At 52.0% G+C, this 24,203-nt stretch overlaps 1 protein-coding gene across 13 annotated transcripts in view; it reads left to right on the top strand.

Moving 5' to 3' along the window:
• LOC124005211 (neural cell adhesion molecule 1-like) overlaps nucleotides 1-24,203 on the top strand; it is a 119,531-nt gene that overhangs the window by 84,141 nt on the left and 11,187 nt on the right. For 6 of the 13 annotated variants that reach the window (XM_046314237.1, XM_046314228.1, XM_046314236.1 and 3 more), the window contains 6 exons: nucleotides 759-887; nucleotides 1,645-1,659; nucleotides 2,003-2,035; nucleotides 2,762-2,764; nucleotides 3,430-3,554; nucleotides 4,194-4,374. In XM_046314237.1, coding sequence (XP_046170193.1) covers nucleotides 759-887; nucleotides 1,645-1,659; nucleotides 2,003-2,035; nucleotides 2,762-2,764; nucleotides 3,430-3,554; nucleotides 4,194-4,374 — 486 coding nt within the window. The remainder of the gene's footprint in view (nucleotides 1-758; nucleotides 888-1,644; nucleotides 1,660-2,002; nucleotides 2,036-2,761; nucleotides 2,765-3,429; nucleotides 3,555-4,193; nucleotides 4,375-24,203) is intronic. The other 7 variants (XM_046314240.1, XM_046314235.1, XM_046314239.1 and 4 more) reach the window with 4 other exon arrangements.

Below are 24,203 nucleotides of genomic sequence, written 5' to 3'. Positions count from 1 at the left end.
TACAGGGGCAGGGCGGGGGGCGACAAGGATAAAGAGAGTATGTGAGGGGATAACAAAATGAAATGTGTTTATTTTTCTCAATCATTGGCCTTTTTTAATGAAACATCCATCCAATATAATAATTCAGCTGGTTTTATTTACCCTCAAATGAGAATAAAATAAAATGTTGTCTGTAATAATTGCATCCTTGTTACTTGTCAAATCAAACGTTATTTGTCACATTCGCCGAATACAACAAATGTATACCTTACTGTGAAATGCTTACTTACAAGCCCTTAACCAACAGTGCAGTTCAAGAAAAGCGAAGAAAATATTTACCAAATAAACTAAAGTAAAAAAAATAGTAAAAAGTAACACAATAAAACAACAATTACGAGGATAAATACAGGGGTGTACTGATACCGAGTCAATGTGCGGGGGTACAGGTTAGTCGAGGTCATTTGTACATGTTGGTAGGGGTGAAGTGACTATGTATAGATAATAAACAGCGAGTAGCAGCAGTGTACAAAACAAATGGAGGCGATCAATGTAAATAGTCCGGTAGACATTTGATTAATTGTTCAGTAGTCTTATGGCTTGGAGGTAGAGGCTGTTAAGGAGCCTTTTGGTTCTAGACTTGGCGCTCCGGTACCGTTTGCCGTGCAGTAGCAGAGAAAACAGTCTATGACTTGGGTGACTGGCGTCTCTGACAATTTCTGTCTGAATGCAGAGTCTGTTGTGGATGTGTCAGTATTTGTACTTCTCAATTGTATCCTCAGGAGCTCTGAGTGAAATAACCATCACAGGCCTGAAGCCTGAGACCAACTATGAGGTGAAGATGTCAGCCATCAATGGCAAGGGAGAGGGTGAAACTAGCCCCGTTGTGGTCTTCAAGACAGAGCCTGTCCGTAAGTCACACACACACACACACACACACACACACACACACACACACACACACACACACACACACACACACACACACACACACACACACACACACACACACACACACACACACACACACACACACACACACACACACACACACACACACACACACACACACACACACACACACTTCACACCTCTTTTCTCACTTCCACAACACCCCTTTTACCTCACCTTGCCACCACCCATTGCACCTCCCATTAGAATGAATCAATACATACATCCATGTTTGTACAGCCTGTTTGCCAGCTCCACCATAGACATATTGGTCAGCACTGGCTTACAACCTTTAGATCAGACATATTTGCCCTATGCTGTGCTTGAAAATCTATGACAAGGCTTGTGCTGCACAATTGTCTTGAATTGTCACTGCTAGGATGATGACAACCCTTGTTTTAACTCTCTCCCTCACTCTCTCCTGCTCTCTCGCTCTTTACCATTGAGTGCCCCCTACTGGTTGCAAATGTGATTTGATTTGTCGTGTGACTGGAAGTGGAATGTCTGCCCCTTACTAACTCAGGAATGTTATGCATGTGTGGAGTTGAACTGATAGTTTGGTATCCGAGGACATTCTGATTATTATTGGCTGTTTGATGCTGCTATCAAAAAGCCTGGCTAGTTTCATTTCTTTCTTTTTTCTCTTGTGTCATACTCTTGTTGTGTAGTTTTTTGTTCATTCATTTTTCTCGTCTGTTTTTCTGTTGGACCGCTCAGGTTATTCTTACGCAAGTAAGTGCCTCATCATTATACACACTCACTCCGAGTATTAGTTTGAACTTTGAACTTGTTTTCAAAACAGTCTTGCTCCAGTGTTCTATGTATACAGTCATTGGATTTACTGTGGCTTATGGTCGCTCTGCCTTCCGCATCTTTTCCGTTGAGATTTGGCAGTCATGAAATATTTCTTTATGTTTATTTTCCTTTCTGTTCTCTTATCAATCTATCCTAAATAGTTGAATACCTTTCATCGGCAGGAATAGTATATTGCAGATAACAGATTTGTACAGAATTACTAGCTATGTGTAAAGCCTTTGTTTTTGCCTGATATCTCTTATTTTATATGATTTCTTAGATGGCATTTTTCATTTTTCCACTGAGGACTCAGGTTTGTTATGTGGTTATTGGGGAGTAGATGGTTATTAGGAGTAGTTAGCATGTGACTTAAACACTGTTATACCAAGACAAATAGCCTAGAACACCCCCTATTACCTGCTGCTCTTCTTACTGAACAGTACCTACAGTAAGAAGCTATGGTCATTTACTGATGTCATTTACTGTTATGTCATGGGTTGGTTGTACATGTACAACTGATACAACAGTGTCCATCAGTATTGGCAATACTAAGTAGTATTAGGAATACGTCTGTATTTCTGTCTCCTTTTTCAATGCTGCTGTTTTCTGTCAGTATTTCCAGTATGTCTTCGGCGTTTCCTCTGTTGTCAATCATTTTGTCTTTCAGGAGAAGGATGGTTTGGGATGTAGCCTTTTCCATTTAGTACCATATTTTGAAATGTATTTTATTTATATAAATCTAGAACATAAGCTGCAGTAGCAGGTCATAGTTTCTCTCAGAGGAAAGCCTGTCATTTGTCCCTGCTTGTCTATTCAGTGTTGTCAAAAGTTCACTGTTGTTTTGTGTTACTCTTCAGTTTCTGTTTTGTTTAATTTTGTCTTCAAGTCTTTATAACTGTGTTTTTCCTGTCCATGTTTACATTGTCTATTTTTATATCTTTCATGTTTCCACTTTCCTTTCAACCAATCACACGCGTGCGTTTCATGTGACTGTCATCATGTGGCTTGCATGGTGCTGATGATGTCGTCAACTCCGCAGAAGGTAACTTTTCAGTCCCACAAGAGGATTCTCAATTTTACTGGAGAGTCATTCATAACATAAATACTAAATGTACAAATTCAAACATTTCCCATTTATTTCCATGTATTTTCTGTCTTGTTAACCCATCATATGTAGCCAGTCACTTTCTCTGGACTGATCGGAGCTCCCTGGAACTCTTACAGTCCTTTAGCAAGGAAGTGTTCCTTCCCTGGCTGATCTAATATAACTTGGGATTTATTCTAACAATTTCACTGATTTATCGCATTGTAATAACTTTTTTGTGCTAACTGTCATTTGTCTCAAGTAGTTTACTGTGCCCAAACACCCCCCTCTAGTGGCTGGGTCCGATCCAATCATGTGTAATTGCTGTTTAAATACTACTTTCATTTTAGCACTCCACAGTAGTCTAACAGCTTGTTCATGAGGGCTTTTAGTTGGAGAGGCAGACAAGTGCCTCTAGCACAACAGTATGGAGGAATGGTGCCATCTGGAGAACACTAGCATACAGAATATTAACAGCTTTCTCCACATCTTTGAAACAGGTTTAGGAGAAGCCGGTTAAAGGTTTCACAGCAGCTGCTGACCAGCCGTAACACATTCTACATCTTCTGAATGACTGCTTCAGCTCACTAACTAACCTTGATATCTCCGATGTGTCTGTTTAGGTGAACCTGAACCGCCTAAGCTGGAGGGAACACTCCAAACAAAAGGCAACTCCCTCAAAGTCAACTGGCTCAAGCAGGACGATGGAGGCTCACCCATCACACACTACCTAGTCCGCTATAAACCAGTGAGTATTCACACTACCTAGTCCGCTATAAACCAGTGAGTACTGCTACTCCCTAGTCCGCTATAAACCAGCGAGTACTGCTACTCCCTAGTCCTCTATAAACCAGTGAGTATTCACACTACCTAGTCCGCTATAAACCAGTGAGTATTCACACTACCTAGTCCGCTACAAACCAGTGAGTACTGCTACTACCTAGTCCGCTATAAACCAGTGAGTATTCACACTACCTAGTCTGCTATAAACCAGTGAGTACTGCTACTCCCTAGTCCGCTATAAACCAGCGAGTACTGCTACTCCCTAGTCCTCTATAAACCATTGAGTATTCACACTACCTAGTCCGCTATAAACCAGTGAGTATTCACACTACCTAGTCCGCTACAAACCAGTGAGTATTCACACTACCTAGTACACTATAAACCAGTGAGTATTCACACTACCTAGTCCGCTATAAACCAGTGAGTACTGCTACTACCTAGTCCGCTATAAACCAGTGAGTATTCACACTACTAAGTCCGCTATAAACCAGTGAGTACTGCTACTACCTAGTCCGCTATAAACCAGTGAGTACTCACAATACCTAGTTCGCTATAAACCAGTGGATCATTAAGTTGACCTTGGCCTATTTTGTGTGTCCTTTAGAAGCATCAGGCCGACTGGAAGCCAGAGATCCGGCTGCCCAGTGGCAGTGAGTATGTGGTTCTGAGCGGACTGGAGTGGAACACGGAGTACGATGTGTTTGTGGTGGCAGAGAACCAGCAGGGGAAGTCCCAACCTGGAACCCTGACCATCAGAACCTCTCCAGAACCCGCTGCCATCCCAGGTACCCCATCATTCACCAGGCATCAGGCACTCACACTGGCACTGCCACGCACAGCTGAGACAGCAAACTCAAACATGTCCCAAACAGGAGCCTTTTTGTTTCTCACAATCACATAAATCTGACAGTACACTTAATAGGAATTTGACGTCTAGATGTTTTCAGCAGGCAAAATTAAGAAAATAGAAGAACAAGCCAGCTGTTGGTCAGAACTGTTCGTGAGTGTTCACTCTGCAGCAGAAAAGATTCACTCCTTCTAACTAGAACTCTCCACTGTCTGTCTGAGAAGGTATTGGAAGAGGTTGTTGTCTGTCTGAGAGGGTATGTGAAGAGGGTATTGTCTGTCTGAGAAGGTATGTGAAGGGGGTATTGTCTGTCTGAGAGGGTATGTAAAGAGGGTATTGTCTGTCTGAGAGGGTATGTGAAGAGGGTATTGTCTGTCTGAGAGGGTATGTGAAGAGGGTATTGTCTGTCTGAGAGGGTATGTGAAGAGGGTATTGTCTGTCTGAGAGGGTATGTGAAGAGGGTATTGTCTGTCTGAGAGGGTATGTGAAGAGGGTATTGTCTGTCTGAGAGGGTATGTGAAGAGGGTATTGTCTCTCTGAGAGGGTATGTGAAGAGGGTATTGTCTGTCTGAGAGGGTATGTGAAGAGGGTATTGTCTGTCTGAGAGGGTATGTAAAGAGGGTATTGTCTGTCTGAGAGGGTATGTAAAGAGGGTATTGTCTGTCTGAGAGGGTATGTGAGGAGGGTATTGTCTGTCTGAGAGAGTATGTGAAGGGGGTATTGTCTGTCTGAGAGGGTATGTGAAGAGGGTATTGTCTGTCTGAGAGGGTATGTGAAGAGGGTATTGTCTGTCTGAGAGGGTATGTAAAGAGGGTATTGTCTGTCTGAGAGGGTATGTAAAGAGGGTATTGTCTGTCTGAGAGGGTATGTGAGGAGGGTATTGTCTGTCTGAGAGGGTATGTGAAGGGGGTATTGTCTGTCTGAGAGGGTATGTGAAGAGGGTATTGTCTGTCTGAGAGGGTATGTGAAGAGGGTATTGTCTGCGAGGACCACCCAAACGAACACTTCTTTTTGAACATGGATGTTTCCACTGGATGTCATAAGGTGAATGCACCAATCTGTAAGTCGCTCTGGTTAAGAGTGTCTGCTAAATTACTTAAATGTAATGTAAATGAACATGCCCAGAGTTTGTTTTTTACAGTAAGTTTTTTGTGATGATGACAGACATCGCACAATTGTTTTCCAATTTTTAATCTGTTAGAATTAAACTTCTACACCGAAGCTGTGAGTGACACTATGAGTTTGCTATCTCAGTGTTACAACAGGCTGCCTCCGCTATGGACAAAGGCTATCCTGCTACAGTGATGGGTACAGTATGTAGATGGATGGTCTATCCTACTACAGTGATGGGTACAGTATGTAGATGGATGGTCTATCCTGCTACAGTGATGGGTACAGTATGTAGATGGATGGTCTATCCTACTACAGTGATGGGTACAGTATGTAGATGGATGGTCTATCCTACTACAGTGTTGGGTAAACTATGTAGATGGATGGTCTATCCTGCTACAGTGATGGGTACAGTATGTAGATGGATGGTCTATCCTACTACAGTGATGGGTACAGTATGTAGATGGATGGTCTATCCTACTACAGTGATGGGTACAGTATGTAGATGGATGGTCTATCCTACTACAGTGATGGGTACAGTATATAGATGGACAGTCTATCCTGCTACAGTGATGGCTACAGTATGTAGATGGACGGTCTATCCTACTACAGTGATGGCTACAGTATGTAGATGGACGGTCTATCCTACTACAGTGATGGGTACAGTATGTAGATGGATGGTCTATCCTACTACAGTGATGGGTACAGTATGTAGATGGACGGTCTATCCTACTACAGTGATGGGTACAGTATGTAGATGGACCGTCTATCCTGCTACAGTGATGGGTACAGTATGTAGATGGATGGTCTATCCTACTACAGTGATGGGTACAGTATGTAGATGGATGGTCTATCCTACTACAGTGATGGGTACAGTATGTAGATGGATGGTCTATCCTGCTACGGTGATGGGTACCGTATGTAGATGGATGGTCTATCCTACTACAGTGATATGTACAGTATGTAGATGGATGGTCTATCCTACTACAGTGATGGGTACAGTATGTAGATGGATGGTCTATCCTGCTACAGTGATGGGTACAGTATGTAGATGGATGGTCTATCCTACTACAGTGATGGGTACAGTATGTAGATGGATGGTCTCTCCTACTACAGTGATGGGTACAGTATGTAGATGGATGGTCTCTCCTACTACAGTGATGGGTACAGTATGTAGATGGATGGTCTATCCTACTACAGTGATGGGTACAGTATGTAGATGGATGGTCTCTCCTACTACAGTGATGGGTATAGTATGTAGATGGATGGTCTATCCTGCTACAGTGATGGGTACAGTATGTAGATGGATGGTCTATCCTGCTACAGTGATGGGTACAGTATGTAGATGGATGGTCTATCCTACTACAGTGATGGGTACAGTATGTAGATGGATGGTCTTTGTCCGTGTGTGTGGATGCAGTCTGTTTCTATATAGTTTGGCCTTAACTGGTACAGCAGCGTTCCTGTACCATAGCAGGTCTTAGCTCGCTGAAACTGCCTGCTTTTACTGACACCCACAGACACCTGTGTTGCAACACTACACAGCTAGGCTGCAACAAACCCCTACTAGGCCTCAGGCGATGCAGAGTGCTTTACTGAAACATAGCAGGACTTATCCCTCCTCCTCACTTCTCCTGTTTGTTCTTTCCCTTCTAACCCACCTCCCAGATAAACACGCGTCCCATTCACAACCGTTTAACCCCCAGTTCTTACTCATGGTTTGTGGCGTAGTCCTCTCTCACATGCTGTGCTTTTGCTTTAACTTGCTTTTCAAAGCTAGAATCCTTAGTTGCTACATAAATGTTTTGACTTATAAATTAATGATATATACCAATTGATTCTTGAAAAATATAACTCATAAATGCCTCATGAGCTATGTTTAATAGTCGTACCCCATCAGAAACCAAAATAGAAGCTTTTTTTACTCTGTTTGTAAACAACTTAAACAAACACTGTATACCCTTAAAACATGGTTAAACTATAATTTTGATGAAATGGATGGTCAATAAAAATGGATGCATCCATAGGGCTGTCTATGAATATGAGAGTGGTTCAATTTCTCTAGGCCCAGCCCTCCATAGGCCCAGCCCTCTCTAGGCCCCCTTTTTACCAAAACAGAAGGGGTGACGGCATTGTTATTATTTGCGGATTCTAGATTTAACTCCTTGTCAGTTTAAAACTACTTTTTAAACTTTTATTTTGTTCTCTATTCAGTTTTGTTTACAAACTTGACATATTTTCTCTTCTCTCTCCTCTCCTCCCTCTCTTCCCATTTTCCCACCCTTCTGTCCATTTCCACTCTGTTTCCCTCTCTTCATGTCTCTGCCCCTTCCCCCCCTCTCTATCTCTCTCCCCATGTCTCTGCCCCTTCCCCCCTCTCTATCTCTCTCCCTATGTCTCTGCCCCTTCCCCCCTCTCTATCTCTCTTCCTATGTCTCTGCCCCCTCTCTATCTCTCTCACTATGTCTCTGCCCCTCCCCCCTCTCTATCTCTCTCCCTATGTCTCTGCCCCTTCCCCCTCTCTATCTCTCTCCATATGTCTCTGCCCCTTCCCCCTCTCTATCTCTCTCCCTATGTCTGCCCCTTCCCCCCTCTCTATCTCTCTCCCTATGTCTCTGCCTCTTCCCCCTCTCTATCTCTCTCCCTATGTATCTGCCCCTCCCCCTCTCTCTATCTCTCTCCCTATGTCTCTGCCCCTTCCCCCTCTCTATCTCTCTCCCTATGTCTCTGCCTCTTCCCCCTCTCTATCTCTCTCCCTATGTATCTGCCCCTCCCCTCTCTCTATCTCTCTCCCTATGTCTCTGCCCCTTCCCCCCTCTCTCTCTCTCCCTGTCTCTGCCCCTTCCCCCTCTCACTATCTCTCTCCCTATGTCTCTGCTCCTTCCCCCTCTCTATCTCTCTCCCTATATCTCTGCCCCTTCCCCCCTCTCTATATCTCTCTTCCTATGTCTCTGCCCCTTCCCCCCTCTCTATCTCTCTCCCTATGTCTCTGCCCCTTCACCCCTCTCTCTATCTCTCTCCCTATGTATCTGCCCCTCCCCCCTCTGTATCTCTCTCCCTATGTCTCTGCCCCTTCCCCCCTCTCTATCTCTCTCCCTATGTATCTGCCCCTCCCCCTCTCTATCTCTCTCCCTATGTCTCTGCCCCTTCCCCCCTCTCTCTATCTCTCTCCCTATGTCTCTGCCCCTTCCCCCTCTCTATCTCTCTCCCTATGTCTCTGCCCCCCCTCTCTCTATCTCTCTCCCTATGTCTCTGCCCCCTCTCTCTATCTCTCTCCCTATGTCTCTGCCCCCCTCTCTCTATCTCTCTCCCTATGTCTCTGCCCCCCTCTCTCTATCTCTCTCCCTATGTCTCTGCCCCCCTCTCTCTGTCTCTCTCCCTATGTCACTGCCCCCCCTCTATCTCTCTTCCTATGTCTCTGCCCCCCCCCCTCTATCTCTCTCCCTATGCCCCCCCCTCTCTATCTCTCTCCCTATGTCTCTGCCCCCCTCTCTATCTCTCTCCCTATGTCTCTACCTCTTCCCCCTCTCTATCTCTCTCCCTATGTCTCTGCCCCTTCCCCCCTCTCTCTATCTCTCTCCCTATGTATCTGCCCCTCCCCCTCTCTATCTCTCTCCCTATGTCTCTGCCCCCTCTCTCTATCTCTCTCCCTATGTCTCTGCCCCTTCCCCCTCTCTCTATCTCTCTCCCTATGTCTCTGCCCCCCTTTCTATCTCTCTCCCTATGTCTCTGCCCCTTCCCCCTCTCTATCTCTCTCCCTATGTCTCTGCCCCTTCCCCCCTCTCTCTATCTCTCTCCCTATGTCTCTGCCCCTTCCCCCCTCTCTATCTCTCTCCCTATGTCTCTGCCCCTTCCCCCCTCTCTATCTCTCTCCCTATGTCTCTGCCCCTTCCCCCCTCTCTATCTCTCTCCCTATGTCTCTGCCCCTACCCCCCTCTCTCTATCTCTCCCTATGTCTCTGCCCCCCCCCCCTCTCTATCTCTCTCCCTATGTCTCTGCCCCTTCCCTCTCTCTATCTCTCTCCCTATGTCTCTGCCCCTTCCCCCTCTCTATCTCTCTCCCTATGTCTCTGCCCCTTCCCCCCTCTCTCTATCTCTCTCCCTATGTCTCTGCCCCCCCCTCTCTCTATCTCTCTCCCTATGTCTCTGCCCCTTCCCCCCTCTCTATCTCTCTCCCTATGTCTCTGCCCCCCCTCTCTCTATCTCTCTCCCTATGTCTCTGCCCCCCCCCCCCCCTCTCTCTATCTCTCTCCCTATGTCTCTGCCCCTTCCCCCTCTCTATCTCTCTCCCTATGTCTCTGCCCCCCCTCTCTCTATCTCTCTCCCTATGTCTCTGCCCCTTCCCCCCTCTCTCTATCTCTCCCTATGTCTCTGCCCCTTCCCCCCTCTCTCTATCTCTCTCCCTATGTCTCTGCCCCTTCCCCCTCTCTCTATCTCTCTCCCTATGTCTCTGCCCCTTCCCCCTCTCTATCTCTCTCCCTATGTCTCTGCCTCTTCCCCCTCTCTATCTCTCTCCCTATGTATCTGCCCCTCCCCCCCCTCTCTATCTCTCTCCCTATGTCTCTGCCCCTTCCCCCTCTCTATCTCTCTCCCTATGTCTCTGTCCCATCCCCCCTCTCTCTATCTCTCTCCCTATGTATCTGCCCCCCCCTCTCTATCTCTCTCCCTATGTCTCTGCCCCTTCCCCCTCTCTCTATCTCTCTCCCTATGTCTCTTCCCCTCCCCCTCTCTCTATCTCTCTCCCTATGTCTCTGCCCCCCTCTCTCTATCTCTCTCCCTATGTCTCTGCCCCCCCTCTCTCTCTATCTCTCTCCCTATGTCTCTGCCCCTTCCCCCTCTCTCTATCTCTCTCCCTATGTCTCTGCCCCCCTTTCTATCTCTCTCCCTATGTCTCTGCCCCTTCCCCCTCTCTATCTCTCTCCCTATGTCTCTGCCCCTTCCCCCCCTCTCTCTATCTCTCTCCCTATGTCTCTGCCCCTTCCCCCTCTCTATCTCTCTCCCTATGTCTCTGCCCCTTCCCCCCTCTCTCTATCTCTCTCCCTATGTCTCTGCCCCCCCCCTCTCTCTATCTCTCTCCCTATGTCTCTGCCCCTTCCCCCTCTCTATCTCTCTCCCTATGTCTCTGCCCCCCCCTCTCTCTATCTCTCTCCCTATGTCTCTGCCCCCCCCCCTCTCTCTATCTCTCTCCCTATGTCTCTGCCCCTTCCCCCTCTCTATCTCTCTCCCTATGTCTCTGCCCCCCCTCTCTCTCTCTCTCTCCCTATGTCTCTGCTCCTTCCCCCCTCTCTCTATCTCTCTCCCTATGTCTCTGCCCCCTTTCTATCTCTCTCCCTATGTCTCTGCCCCTTCCCCCTTTCTATCTCTCTCCCTATGTCTCTTCCCCCTCTCTCTATCTCTCTCCCTATGTCTCTGCCCCTTCCCCCTCTCTATCTCTCTCCCTATGTCTCTGCCCCTTCCCCCCCCTCTCTATCTCTCTCCCTATGTCTCTGCCCCTTCCCCCCCTCTCTATCTCTCTCCCTATGTCTCTGCCCCTTCCCCCCTCTCTCTATCTCTCTCCCTATGTCTCTGCCCCCCCCCTCTCTCTCTATCTCTCTCCCTATGTCTCTGCCCCTTCCCCCCTCTCTCTATCTCTCTCCCTATGTCTCTGCCCCTTCCCCCTCTCTCTATCTCTCTCCCTATGTCTCTGCCCCTTCCCCCTCTCTATCTCTCTCCCTATGTCTCTGCCCCTTCCCCCCTCTCTCTATCTCTCTCCCTATGTCTCTGCCTCTTCCCCCTCTCTATCTCTCTCCCTATGTATCTGCCCCTCCCCCCTCTCTATCTCTCTCCCTATGTCTCTGCCCCTTCCCCCTCTCTATCTCTCTCCCTATGTCTCTGCCCCATCCCCCCTCTCTCTATCTCTCTCCCTATGTATCTGCCCCCCCTCTCTATCTCTCTCCCTATGTCTCTGCCCCTTCCCCCCTCTCTCTATCTCTCTCCCTATGTCTCTTCCCCTCCCCCTCTCTCTATCTCTCTCCCTATGTCTCTGCCCCCCCCTCTCTCTATCTCTCTCCCTATGTCTCTGCCCCCCCTCTCTCTCTATCTCTCTCCCTATGTCTCTGCCCCCCTTTCTATCTCTCTCCCTATGTCTCTGCCCCTTCCCCCTCTCTATCTCTCTCCCTATGTCTCTGCCCCTTCCCCCTCTCTATCTCTCTCCCTATGTCTCTGCCCCTTCCCCCCTCTTTCTATCTCTCTCCCTATGTCTCTGCCCCTTCCCCCTCTATATCTCTCTCCCTATGTCTCTGCCCCTTCCCCCCTCTCTATCTCTCTCCCTATGTCTCTGCCCCTTCCCCCCTCTCTCTATCTCTCTCCCTATGTCTCTGCCCCTTCCCCCCTCTCTATCTCTCTCCCTATGTCTCTGCCCCCCCTCTCTCTATCTCTCTCCCTATGTCTCTGCCCCCCCCCTCTCTCTATCTCTCTCCCTATGTCTCTGCCCCTTCCCCCTCTCTATCTCTCTCCCTATGTCTCTGCCCCCCCCCCCTCTCTCTATCTCTCTCCCTATGTCTCTGCCTCTTCCCCCTCTCTATCTCTCTCCCTATGTATCTGCCCCTCCCCCCTCTCTATCTCTCTCCCTATGTCTCTGCCCCTTCCCCCTCTCTATCTCTCTCCCTATGTCTCTGCCCCATCCCCCTCTCTCTATCTCTCTCCCTATGTTTCTGCCCCCCCTCTCTATCTCTCTCCCTATGTCTCTGCCCCTTCCCCCCTCTCTCTATCTCTCTCCCTATGTCTCTTCCCCTCCCCCCTCTCTCTATCTCTCTCCCTATGTCTCTGCCCCCTCTCTCTATCTCTCTCCCTATGTCTCTGCCCCCCTCTCTCTCTATCTCTCTCCCTATGTCTCTGCCCCCCTTTCTATCTCTCTCCCTATGTCTCTGCCCCTTCCCCCTCTCTATCTCTCTCCCTATGTCTCTGCCCCTTCCCCCTCTCTATCTCTCTCCCTATGTCTCTGCCCCTTCCCCCCTCTTTCTATCTCTCTCCCTATGTCTCTGCCCCTTCCCCCTCTATATCTCTCTCCCTATGTCTCTGCCCCTTCCCCCTCTCTATCTCTCTCCCTATGTCTCTGCCCCCTCTCTCTATCTCTCTCCCTATGTCTCTGCCCCCCTCTCTCTATCTCTCTCCCTATGTCTCTGCCCCCCTTTCTATCTCTCTCCCTATGTCTCTGCCCCTTCCCCCTCTCTATCTCTCTCCCTATGTCTCTGCCCCTTCCCCCCTCTCTATCTCTCTCCCTATGTCTCTGCCCCTTCCCCCTCTTTCTATCTCTCTCCCTATGTCTCTGCCCCTTCCCCCTCTATATCTCTCTCCCTATGTCTCTGCCCCTTCCCCCTCTCTATCTCTCTCCCTATGTCTCTGCCCCTTCCCCCTCTCTCTATCTCTCTCCCTATGTCTCTGCCCCTTCCCCCTCTCTATCTCTCTCCCTATGTCTCTGACCCCCCTCTCTCTATCTCTCTCCCTATGTCTCTGCCCCCCCCTCTCTCTATCTCTCTCCCTATGTCTCTGCCCCTTCCCCCCTCTCTATCTCTCTCCCTATGTCTCTGCCCCCCCCTCTCTCTATCTCTCTCCCTATGTCTCTGCTCCTTCCCCCCTCTCTCTATCTCTCTCCCTATGTCTCTGCCCCCTTTCTATCTCTCTCCCTATGTCTCTGCCCCTTCCCCCTCTCTATCTCTCTCCCTATGTCTCTGCCCCTTCCCCCCTCTCTATCTCTCTCCCTATGTCTCTGCCCCTTCCCCCCCCTCTCTCTATCTCTCTCCCTATGTCTCTGCCCCTTCCCCCTCTCTCTATCTCTCTCCCTATGTCTCTGCCCCTTCCCCCTCTCTATCTCTCTCCCTATGTCTCTGCCCCTTCCCCCTCTCTATCTCTCTCCCTATGTCTCTGCCCCTTCCCCCCTCTCTATCTCTCTCCCTATGTCTCTGCCCCCCTCTCTCTATCTCTCTCCCTATGTCTCTGCCCCCCCCTCTCTCTATCTCTCTCCCTATGTCTCTGCCCCTTCCCCCCCTCTCTCTATCTCTCTCCCTATGTCTCTGCCCCTTCCCCCTCTCTCTATCTCTCTCCCTATGTCTCTGCCCCTTCCCCCTCTCTATCTCTCTCCCTATGTCTCTGCCCCTTCCCCCCTCTCTCTATCTCTCTCCCTATGTCTCTGCCTCTTCCCCCTCTCTATCTCTCTCCCTATGTATCTGCCCCTCCCCCCTCTCTATCTCTCTCCCTATGTCTCTGCCCCTTCCCCCTCTCTATCTCTCTCCCTATGTCTCTGCCCCATCCCCCTCTCTCTATCTCTCTCCCTATGTATCTGCCCCCCCCCTCTCTATCTCTCTCCCTATGTCTCTGCCCCTTCCCCCTCTCTCTTATCTCTCTCCCTATGTCTCTTCCCCTCCCCCTCTCTCTATCTCTCTCCCTATGTCTCTGCCCCCTCTCTCTATCTCTCTCCCTATGTCTCTGCCCCCTCTCTCTCTATCTCGCTCCCTATGTCTCTGCCCCTTCCCCCTCTCTCTATCTCTCTCCCTATGTCTCTGCCCCCCTTTCTATCTCTCTCCCTATGTCTCTTCCCCTTCCCCCTCTCTATCTCTCTCCCTATGTCTCTGCCCCTTCCCCCTCTCTATCTCTCTCCCTATGTCTCTGCCCCTTCCCCCCCTCTTTCTATCTCTCTCCCTATGTCTCTGCCCCTTCCCCCTCTATATCTCTCTCCCTATGTCTCTGCCCCTTCCCCCCTCTCTATCTCTCTCCCTATGTCTCTGCCCCTTCCCCCCTCTCTCTATCTCTCTCCCTATGTCTCTGCCCCTTCCCCCCTCTCTCTATCTCTCTCCCTATGTCTCTGCCCCCCCTCTCTCTATCTCTCTCCCTATGTCTCTGCCCCCCTCTCTATCTCTCTCCCTATGTCTCTGCCTCTTCCCCCTCTCTATCTCTCTCCCTATGTATCTGCCCCTTCACCCCTCTCTCTATCTCTCTCCCTATGTCTCTGCCCCCCATCTCTCTATCTCTCTCCCTATGTCTCTGCCCCTTCCCCCCCCTCTCTATCTCTCTCCCAATGTCTCTGCCCCTTCCCCCTCTCTCTATCTCTCTCCCTATGTCTCTGCCTCCCCCTCTCTCTATCTCTCTCCCTATGTGTCTGCCCCTTCCCCCCGTCTCTCTATCTCTCTCCCTATGTCTCTGCCCCCCCCCCTCTCTATCTCTCTCCCTATGTCTCTGCCCCTTCCCCCCTCTCTCTATCTCTCTCCCTATGTCTCTGCCCCTTCCCCCCTCTCTATCTCTCTCCCTATGTCTCTGCCCCTTCCCCCCTCTCTCTATCTCTCTCCCTATGTCTCTGCCCCCCCTCTCTCTATCTCTCTCCCTATGTCTCTGCCCCTTCCCCCTCTCTATCTCTCTCCCTATGTCTCTGCCCCCCTCTCTCTATCTCTCTCCCTATGTCTGCCCCCCCCTCTCTCTATCTCTCTCCCTATGTCTCTGCCCCTTCCCCCCTCTCTATCTCTCTCCCTATGTCTCTGCCCCCCCTCTCTCTATCTCTCTCCCTATGTCTCTGCTCCTTCCCCCCTCTCTCTATCTCTCTCCCTATGTCTCTGCCCCCCTCTCTATCTCTCTCCCTATGTCTCTGCCCCTTCCCCCCTCTCTCTATCTCTCTCCCTATGTCTCTGCCCCTTCCCCCCGTCTATCTCTCTCCCTATGTCTCTGCCCCCCCTCTCTATCTCTCTCCCTATGTCTCTGCCCCTTCCCCCTCTCTCTATCTCTCTCCCTATGTCTCTGCCCCTTCCCCCCTCTCTATCTCTCTCCCTATGTCTCTGCCCCGTCCCCCTCTCTCTATCTCTCTCCCTATGTCTCTGCCCCCCCCTCTCTCTATCTCTCTCCCTATGTCTCTGCCCCTTCCCCCTCTCTATCTCTCTCCCTATGTCTCTGCCCCCCCCTCTCTCTATCTCTCTCCCTATGTCTGCCCCCCTCTCTCTATCTCTCTCCCTATGTCTCTGCCCCTTCCCCCCTCTCTATCTCTCTCCCTATGTCTCTGCCCCCCCCTCTCTCTATCTCTCTCCCTATGTCTCTGCTCCTTCCCCCCTCTCTCTATCTCTCTCCCTATGTCTCTGCCCCCTTTCTATCTCTCTCCCTATGTCTCTGCCCCTTCCCCCTCTCTATCTCTCTCCCTATGTCTCTGCCCCTTCCCCCTCTCTATCTCTCTCCCTATGTCTCTGCCCCTTCCCCCCTCTCTCTATCTCTCTCCCTATGTCTCTGCCCCTTCCCCCTCTCTCTATCTCTCTCCCTATGTCTCTGCCCCTTCCCCCCTCTCTATCTCTCTCCCTATGTCTCTGCCCCTTCCCCCTCTCTATCTCTCTCCCTATGTCTCTGCCCCTTCCCCCTCTCTATCTCTCTCCCTATGTCTCTGCCCCTTCCCCCTCTCTCTATCTCTCTCCCTATGTCTCTGCCCCCCCTCTCTCTATCTCTCTCCCTATGTCTCTGCCCCTTCCCCCCTCTCTCTATCTCTCTCCCTATGTCTCTGCCCCTTCCCCCCTCTCTCTATCTCTCTCCCTATGTCTCTGCCCCTTCCCCCTCTCTATCTCTCTCCCTATGTCTCTGCCCCTTCCCCCCTCTCTCTATCTCTCTCCCTATGTCTCTGCCTCTTCCCCCTCTCTATCTCTCTCCCTATGTATCTGCCCCTCCCCCCTCTCTATCTCTCTCCCTATGTCTCTGCCCCTTCCCCCTCTCTATCTCTCTCCCTATGTCTCTGCCCCATCCCCCTCTCTATCTCTCTCCCTATGTCTCTGCCCCTTCCCCCTCTCTCTATCTCTCTCCCTATGTCTCTTCCCCTCCCCCTCTCTCTATCTCTCTCCCTATGTCTCTGCCCCCTCTCTCTATCTCTCTCCCTATGTCTCTGCCCCCTCTCTCTCTATCTCTCTCCCTATGTCTCTGCCCCTTCCCCCCCTCTCTCTATCTCTCTCCCTATGTCTCTGCCCCCCCCTTTCTATCTCTCTCCCTATGTCTCTGCCCCTTCCCCCTCTTTATCTCTCTCCCTATGTCTCTGCCCCTTCCCCCCTCTCTATCTCTCTCCCTATGTCTCTGCCCCTTCCCCCCCCTCTCTCTATCTCTCTCCCTATGTCTCTGCCCCTTCCCCCTCTATATCTCTCTCCCTATGTCTCTGACCCTTCCCCCCTCTCTATCTCTCTCCCTATGTCTCTGCCCCTTCCCCCCTCTCTCTATCTCTCTCCCTATGTCTCTGCCCCTTCCCCCTCTCTCTATCTCTCTCCCTATGTCTCTGCCCCCCCCTCTCTCTATCTCTCTCCCTATGTATCTGCCCCCTCTCTATCTCTCTCCCTATGTCTCTGCCTCTTCCCCCTCTCTATCTCTCCCTATGTATCTGCCCCTTCACCCCCCTCTCTATCTCTCTCCCTATGTCTCTGCCCCCCATCTCTCTATCTCTCTCCCTATGTCTCTGCCCCTTCCCCCTCTCTATCTCTCTCCCTATGTCTCTGCCCCTTCCCCCTCTCTCTATCTCTCTCCCTATGTCTCTGCCTCCCCCTCTCTCTATCTCTCTCCCTATGTGTCTGCCCCTCCCCCCTCTCTCTATCTCTCTCCCTATGTCTCTGCCCCTTCCCCCCCCTCTCTATCTCTCTCTCTATGTCTCTGCCCCCCCTCTCTCTATCTCTCTCCCTATGTCTCTGCCCCCCCCCCCCTCTCTCTATCTCTCTCCCTATGTCTCTGCCCCTTCCCCCTCTCTCTATCTCTCTCCCTATGTCTCTGCCCCCCCTCTCTCTCTATCTCTCTCCCTATGTCTCTGCCCCTTCCCCCTCTATCTATCTCTCTCCCTATGTCTCTGCCCCCCCCTTTCTATCTCTCTCCCTATGTCTCTGCCCCTTCCCCCTCTCTATCTCTCTCCCTATGTCTCTGCCCCTTCCCCCCTCTCTATCTCTCTCCCTATGTCTCTGCCCCTTCCCCCCTCTCTCTATCTCTCTCCCTATGTCTCTGCCCCTTCCCCCTCTCTCTATCTCTCTCCCTATGTCTCTGCCCCCCCCCTCTCTCTATCTCTCTCCCTATGTCTCTGCCCCCCTCTCTATCTCTCTCCCTATGTCTCTGCCTCTTCCCCCTCTCTATCTCTCTCCCTATGTATCTGCCCCTCCCCCCTCTCTATCTCTCTCCCTATGTCTCTGCCCCTTCCCCCTCTCTATCTCTCTCCCTATGTCTCTGCCCCTTCCCCCCTCTCTCTATCTCTCTCCCTATGTCTCTGCCCCTTCCCCCTCTCTATCTCTCTCCCTATGTCTCTGCCCATTCCCCCCTCTCTCTATCTCTCTCCCTATGTCTCTGCCCCTTCCCCCTCTCTATCTCTCTCCCTATGTCTCTGCCCCATCCCCCTCTCTCTATCTCTCTCCCTATGTATCTGCCCCCCTCTCTATCTCTCTCCCTATGTCTCTGCCCCTTCCCCCCTCTCTCTATCTCTCTCCCTATGTCTCTTCCCCTCCCCCCTCTCTCTATCTCTCTCCCTATGTCTCTGCCCCTTCCCTCCTCTCTATCTCTCTCCCTATGTCTCTGCCCCATCCCCCCCCTCTCTCTATCTCTCTCCCTATGTATCTGCCCCCCCTCTCTATCTCTCTCCCTATGTCTCTGCCCCTTCCCCCTCTCTCTATCTCTCTCCCTATGTCTCTTCCCCTCCCCCTCTCTCTATCTCTCTCCCTATGTCTCTGCCCCCTCTCTCTATCTCTCTCCCTATGTCTCTGCCCCCCTCTCTCTCTATCTCTCTCCCTATGTCTCTGCCCCTTCCCCCCTCTCTCTATCTCTCTCCCTATGTCTCTGCCCCCCTTTCTATCTCTCTCCCTATGTCTCTGCCCCTTCCCCCTCTCTATCTCTCTCCCTATGTCTCTGCCCCTTCCCCCCTCTCTATCTCTCTCCCTATGTCTCTGCCCCTTCCCCCTCTCTCTATCTCTCTCCCTATGTCTCTGCCCCTTCCCCCTCTCTATATCTCTCTCCCTATGTCTCTGCCCCTTCCCCCTCTCTATCTCTCTCCCTATGTCTCTGCCCCTTCCCCCCTCTCTATCTCTCTCCCTATGTCTCTGCCCCTTCCCCCCTCTCTATCTCTCTCCCTATGTCTCTGCCCCTTCCCTCCTCTCTCTATCTCTCTCCCTATGTCTCTGCCCCCCTCTCTCTATCTCTCTCCCTATGTCTCTGCCCCTTCCCCCCTCTCTCTATCTCTCTCCCTATGTCTCTGCCCCTTCCCCCCTCTCTCTATCTCTCTCCCTATGTCTCTGCCCCTTCCCCCCTCTATCTCTCTCCCTATGTCTCTGCCCCTTCCCCCTCTCTCTATCTCTCTCCCTATGTCTCTGCCCCTTCCCCCTCTCTATCTCTCTCCCTATGTCTCTGCCCCTTCCCCCTCTCTATCTCTCTCCCTATGTCTCTGCCCCTTCCCCCCTCTCTATCTCTCTCCCTATGTCTCTGCCCCTTCCCCCCTCTCTCTATCTCTCTCCCTATGTCTCTGCCCCCCCCCTCTCTCTATCTCTCTCCCTATGTCTCTGCCCCTTCACCCCCTCTCTCTATCTCTCTCCCTATGTCTCTGCCCCCCATCTCTCTATCTCTCTCCCTATGTCTCTGCCCCTTCCCCCCCTCTCTATCTCTCTCCCTATGTCTCTGCCCCTTCCCCCTCTCTCTATCTCTCTCCCTATGTCTCTGCCTCCCCCTCTCTCTATCTCTCTCCCTATGTGTCTGCCCCTCCCCCCTCTCTCTATCTCTCTCCCTATGTCTCTGCCCCTTCCCCCCTCTCTATCTCTCTCCCTATGTCTCTGCCCCCCCCCTCTCTCTATCTCTCTCCCTATGTCTCTGCCCCCCTCTCTCTATCTCTCTCCCTATGTCTCTGCCCCTTCCCCCTCTCTCTATCTCTCTCCCTATGTCTCTGGCCCCCCTTTCTATCTCTCTCCCTATGTCTCTGCCCCTTCCCCCTCTCTATCTCTCTCCCTATGTCTCTGCCTCTTCCCCCTCTCTATCTCTCTCCCTATGTATCTGCCCCTCCCCCTCTCTCTATCTCTCTCCCTATGTCTCTGCCCCTTCCCCCCTCTCTATCTCTCTCCCTATGTCTCTGCCCCTCCCCCTCTCTATCTCTCTCCCTATGTCTCTGCCCCTTCCCCCTCTCTATCTCTCTCCCTATGTCTCTGCCCCTTCCCCCTCTCTATCTCTCTCCCTATGTCTCTGCCCCTTCCCCCCCCTCTCTATCTCTCTCCCTATGTCTCTGCCCCTTCCCCCTCTCTCTATCTCTCTCCCTATGTCTCTGCCCCCCCTCTCTCTATCTCTCTCCCTATGTCTCTGCCCCTTCACCCCCTCTCTCTATCTCTCTCCCTATGTCTCTGCCCCCCCCCATCTCTCTATCTCTCTCCCTATGTCTCTGCCCCTTCCCCCCTCTCTATCTCTCTCCCTATGTGTCTGCCCCTTCCCCCTCTCTCTATCTCTCTCCCTATGTCTCTGCCCCTTCCCCCCTCTCTATCTCTCTCCCTATGTCTCTGCCCCCCCCCTCTCTCTATCTCTCTCCCTATGTCTCTGTCCCCCCTCTCTCTATCTCTCTCCCTATGTCTCTGCCCCCCTCTCTCTCTATCTCTCTCCCTATGTCTCTGCCCCCCCCCTCTCTCTATCTCTCTCCCTATGTCTCTGCCCCCCCCATCTCTCTATCTCTCTCCCTATGTCTCTGCCCCTTCCCCCCCTCTCTATCTCTCTCCCTATGTGTCTGCCCCTTCCCCCCTCTCTCTATCTCTCTCCCTATGTCTCTGCCCCTTCCCCCTCTCTATCTCTCTCCCTATGTCTCTGCCCCCCCCCCCCTCTCTCTATCTCTCTCCCTATGTCTCTGCCCCCCCCTCTCTCTATCTCTCTCCCTATGTCTCTGCCCCCTCTCTCTCTATCTCTCTCCCTATGTCTCTTCCCCCCCTCTCTATCTCTCTCCCTATGTCTCTGCCCCCCTCTCTCTATCTCTCTCCCTATGTCTCTGCCCCCCTCTCTCTATCTCTCTCCCTATGTCTCTGTCCCCCCCCTCTATCTCTCTCCCTATGTCTCTGCCCCCCCTCTCTCTATCTCTCTCCCTATGTCTCTGCCCCCCCCTCTCTCTATCTCTCTCCCTATGTCTCTGCCCCCCTCTCTCTATCTCTCCTTATGTCTCTGCCCCCCTCTCTCTATCTCTCCCTATGTCTCTGCCCCCCCCTCTCTCTATCTCTCTCCCTATGTCTCTGCCCCTTCCCCCCTCTCTATCTCTCTCCCTATGTCTCTGCCCCCCCTCTCTCTATCTCTCTCCCTATGTCTCTGCCCCTTCACCCCCTCTCCCTATCTCTCTCCCTATGTCTCTGCCCCCCCCTCTCTCTATCTCTCTCCCTATGTATCTGCCCCTTCACCCCTCTCTCTATCTCTCTCCCTATGTCTCTGCCCCTTCACCCCCTCTCTCTATCTCTCTCCCTATGTCTCTGCCCCCCCTCTCTCTCTATCTCTCTCCCTATGTCTCTGCCCCCCCTCTCTCTCCCTGTCTCTCTCCCTATGTCTCCTGCCCCCCCCTCTCTCTATCTCTCTCCCTATGTCTCTGCCCCCCCCTCTCTCTATCTCTCTCCCTATGTCTCTGCCCCCCCTCTCTCTATCTCTCTCCCTATGTCTCTGCCCCCCCTCTCTCTATCTCTCTCCCTATGTCTCTGCCTCCCCCTCTCTCTATCTCTCTCCCTATGTGTCTGCCCCTCCCCCTCTCTCTATCTCTCTCCCTATGTCTCTGCCCCTTCCCCCTCTCTATCTCTCTCCCTATGTCTCTGCCCCCCCTCTCTCTATCTCTCTCCCTATGTCTCTGCCCCCCCCCTCTCTCTATCTCTCTCCCTATGTCTCTGCCCCTTCCCCCCTCTCTATCTCTCTCCCTATGTCTCTGGCCCCCCTTTCTATCTCTCTCCCTATGTCTCTGCCCCTTCCCCCTCTCTATCTCTCTCCCTATGTCTCTGCCTCTTCCCCCTCTCTATCTCTCTCCCTATGTATCTGCCCCTCCCCCTATCTCTCTCTCTATCTCTGCCCCTCCTTCCCCCTCTCTATCTCTCTCCCTATGTCTCTGCCCCTCCCCCTCTCTATCTCTCTCCCTATGTCTCTGCCCCTTCCCCCTCTCTATCTCTCTCCCTATGTCTCTGCCCCTCCCCCTCTCTATCTCTCTCCCTATGTCTCTGCCCCTTCCCCCTCTCTATCTCTCTCCCTATGTCTCTGCCCCTTCCCCCCTCTCTATCTCTCTCCCTATGTCTCTGCCCCCCTCTCTCTATCTCTCTCCCTATGTCTCTGCCCCTTCACCCCCTCTCTATCTCTCTCCCTATGTCTCTGCCCCCCCATCTCTCTATCTCTCTCCCTATGTCTCTGCCCCCCCCCCCTCTCTCTATCTCTCTCCCTATGTCTCTGCCCCCCCCTCTCTCTATCTCTCTCCCTATGTCTCTGCCCCCTTCCCCCTCTCTCTATCTCTCTCCCTATGTCTCTGCCCCTTCCCCCCTCTCTATCTCTCTCCCTATGTGTCTGCCCCTTCCCCCTCTCTATCTCTCTCCCTATGTCTCTGCCCCTTCCCCCTCTCTATCTCTCTCCCTATGTCTCTGCCCTCTATCTCTCCCTATGTCTCTGCCCTCTCTCTCTATCTCCCTATGTCTCTGCCCCCCTCTCTCTATCTCTCTCCCTATGTCTCTCTCTCTCTATCTCTCTCCCTATGTCTCTCCCCCCTCTCTCTATCTCTCTCCCTATGTCTCTGCCCCCCTCTCTCTATCTCTCTCCCTATGTCTCTGCCCCCCCCCCTCTCTATCTCTCTCCCTATGTCTCTGCCCCCCCTCTCTATCTCTCTCCCTATGTCTCTGCCCCCCCCCTCTCTCTATCTCTCTCCCTATGTCTCTGCCCCCCTCTCTCTCTATCTCTCTCCCTATGTCTCTGCCCCCCCCTCTCTCTATCTCTCTCCCTATGTCTCTGTCTCTATCTCTCTCCCTATGTCTCCCCCTCTCTCTATCTCTCTCCCTATGTCTCTGCCCCTTCCCCCTCTATCTATCTCTCTCCCTATGTCTCTGCCCCCCTTTCTATCTCTCCCTATGTTCTGCCCCTTCCCCCTCTCTATCTCTCTCCCTATGTCTCTGCCCCTTCCCCCCTCTCTATCTCTCTCCCTATGTCTCTGCCCCTTCCCCCCTCTCTCTATCTCTCTCCCTATGTCTCTGCCCCTTCCCCCTCTCTATCTCTCTCCCTATGTCTCTGCCCCCCCCCCCCTCTCTCTATCTCTCTCCCTATGTCTCCCCCCCTCTCTATCTCTCTCCCTATGTCTCTGCCTCTTCCCCCTCTCTATCTCTCTCCCTATGTATCTGCCCCTCCCCCCTCTCTATCTCTCTCCCTATGTCTCTGCCCCTTCCCCCTCTCTATCTCTCTCCCTATGTCTCTGCCCCTTCCCCCCTCTCTCTATCTCTCTCCCTATGTCTCTGCCCCTTCCCCCTCTCTATCTCTCTCCCTATGTCTCTGCCCATTCCCCCTCTCTCTATCTCTCTCCCTATGTCTCTGCCCCTTCCCCCCTCTCTATCTCTCTCCCTATGTCTCTGCCCCATCCCCCTCTCTCTATCTCTCTCCCTATGTATCTGCCCCCCCCTCTCTATCTCTCTCCCTATGTCTCTGCCCCTTCCCCCTCTCTCTATCTCTCTCCCTATGTCTCTTCCCCTCCCCCCTCTCTCTATCTCTCTCCCTATGTCTCTGCCCCTTCCCCTCTCTCTATCTCTCTCCCTATGTCTCTGCCCCATCCCCCTCTCTCTATCTCTCTCCCTATGTATCTGCCCCCCCCTCTCTATCTCTCTCCCTATGTCTCTGCCCCTTCCCCCCTCTCTCTATCTCTCTCCCTATGTCTCTTCCCCTCCCCCTCTCTCTATCTCTCTCCCTATGTCTCTGCCCCCCTCTCTCTATCTCTCTCCCTATGTCTCTGCCCCCCTCTCTCTCTATCTCTCTCCCTATGTCTCTGCCCCTTCCCCCTCTCTCTATCTCTCTCCCTATGTCTCTGCCCCCCTTTCTATCTCTCTCCCTATGTCTCTGCCCCTTCCCCCCTCTCTATCTCTCTCCCTATGTCTCTGCCCCTTCCCCCTCTCTATCTCTCTCCCTATGTCTCTGCCCCTTCCCCCCTCTCTCTATCTCTCTCCCTATGTCTCTGCCCCTTCCCCCTCTCTCTATCTCTCTCCCTATGTCTCTGCCCCTTCCCCCTCTCTATCTCTCTCCCTATGTCTCTGCCCCTTCCCCCTCTCTATCTCTCTCCCTATGTCTCTGCCCCTTCCCCCTCTCTATCTCTCTCCCTATGTCTCTGCCCCTTCCCCCTCTCTCTATCTCTCTCCCTATGTCTCTGCCCCCCCCCCCTCTCTCTATCTCTCTCCCTATGTCTCTGCCCCTTCCCCCTCTCTCTATCTCTCTCCCTATGTCTCTGCCCCTTCCCCCTCTATCTCTCTCCCTATGTCTCTGCCCCTTCCCCCTCTCTCTATCTCTCTCCCTATGTCTCTGCCCCTTCCCCCTCTCTATCTCTCTCCCTATGTCTCTGCCCCTTCCCCCTCTCTATCTCTCTCCCTATGTCTCTGCCCCTTCCCCCCTCTCTATCTCTCTCCCTATGTCTCTGCCCCTTCCCCCTCTCTCTATCTCTCTCCCTATGTCTCCGCCCCCCTCTCTCTATCTCTCTCCCTATGTC

The sequence above is a fragment of the Oncorhynchus gorbuscha genome, linkage group LG19, assembly GCF_021184085.1.
Source record: "Oncorhynchus gorbuscha isolate QuinsamMale2020 ecotype Even-year linkage group LG19, OgorEven_v1.0, whole genome shotgun sequence".
NCBI lineage: Eukaryota > Metazoa > Chordata > Actinopteri > Salmoniformes > Salmonidae > Oncorhynchus > Oncorhynchus gorbuscha.
Note: the sequence above shows the minus strand (reverse complement) of the source record. Positions and strands in the feature narration are given on the sequence as shown.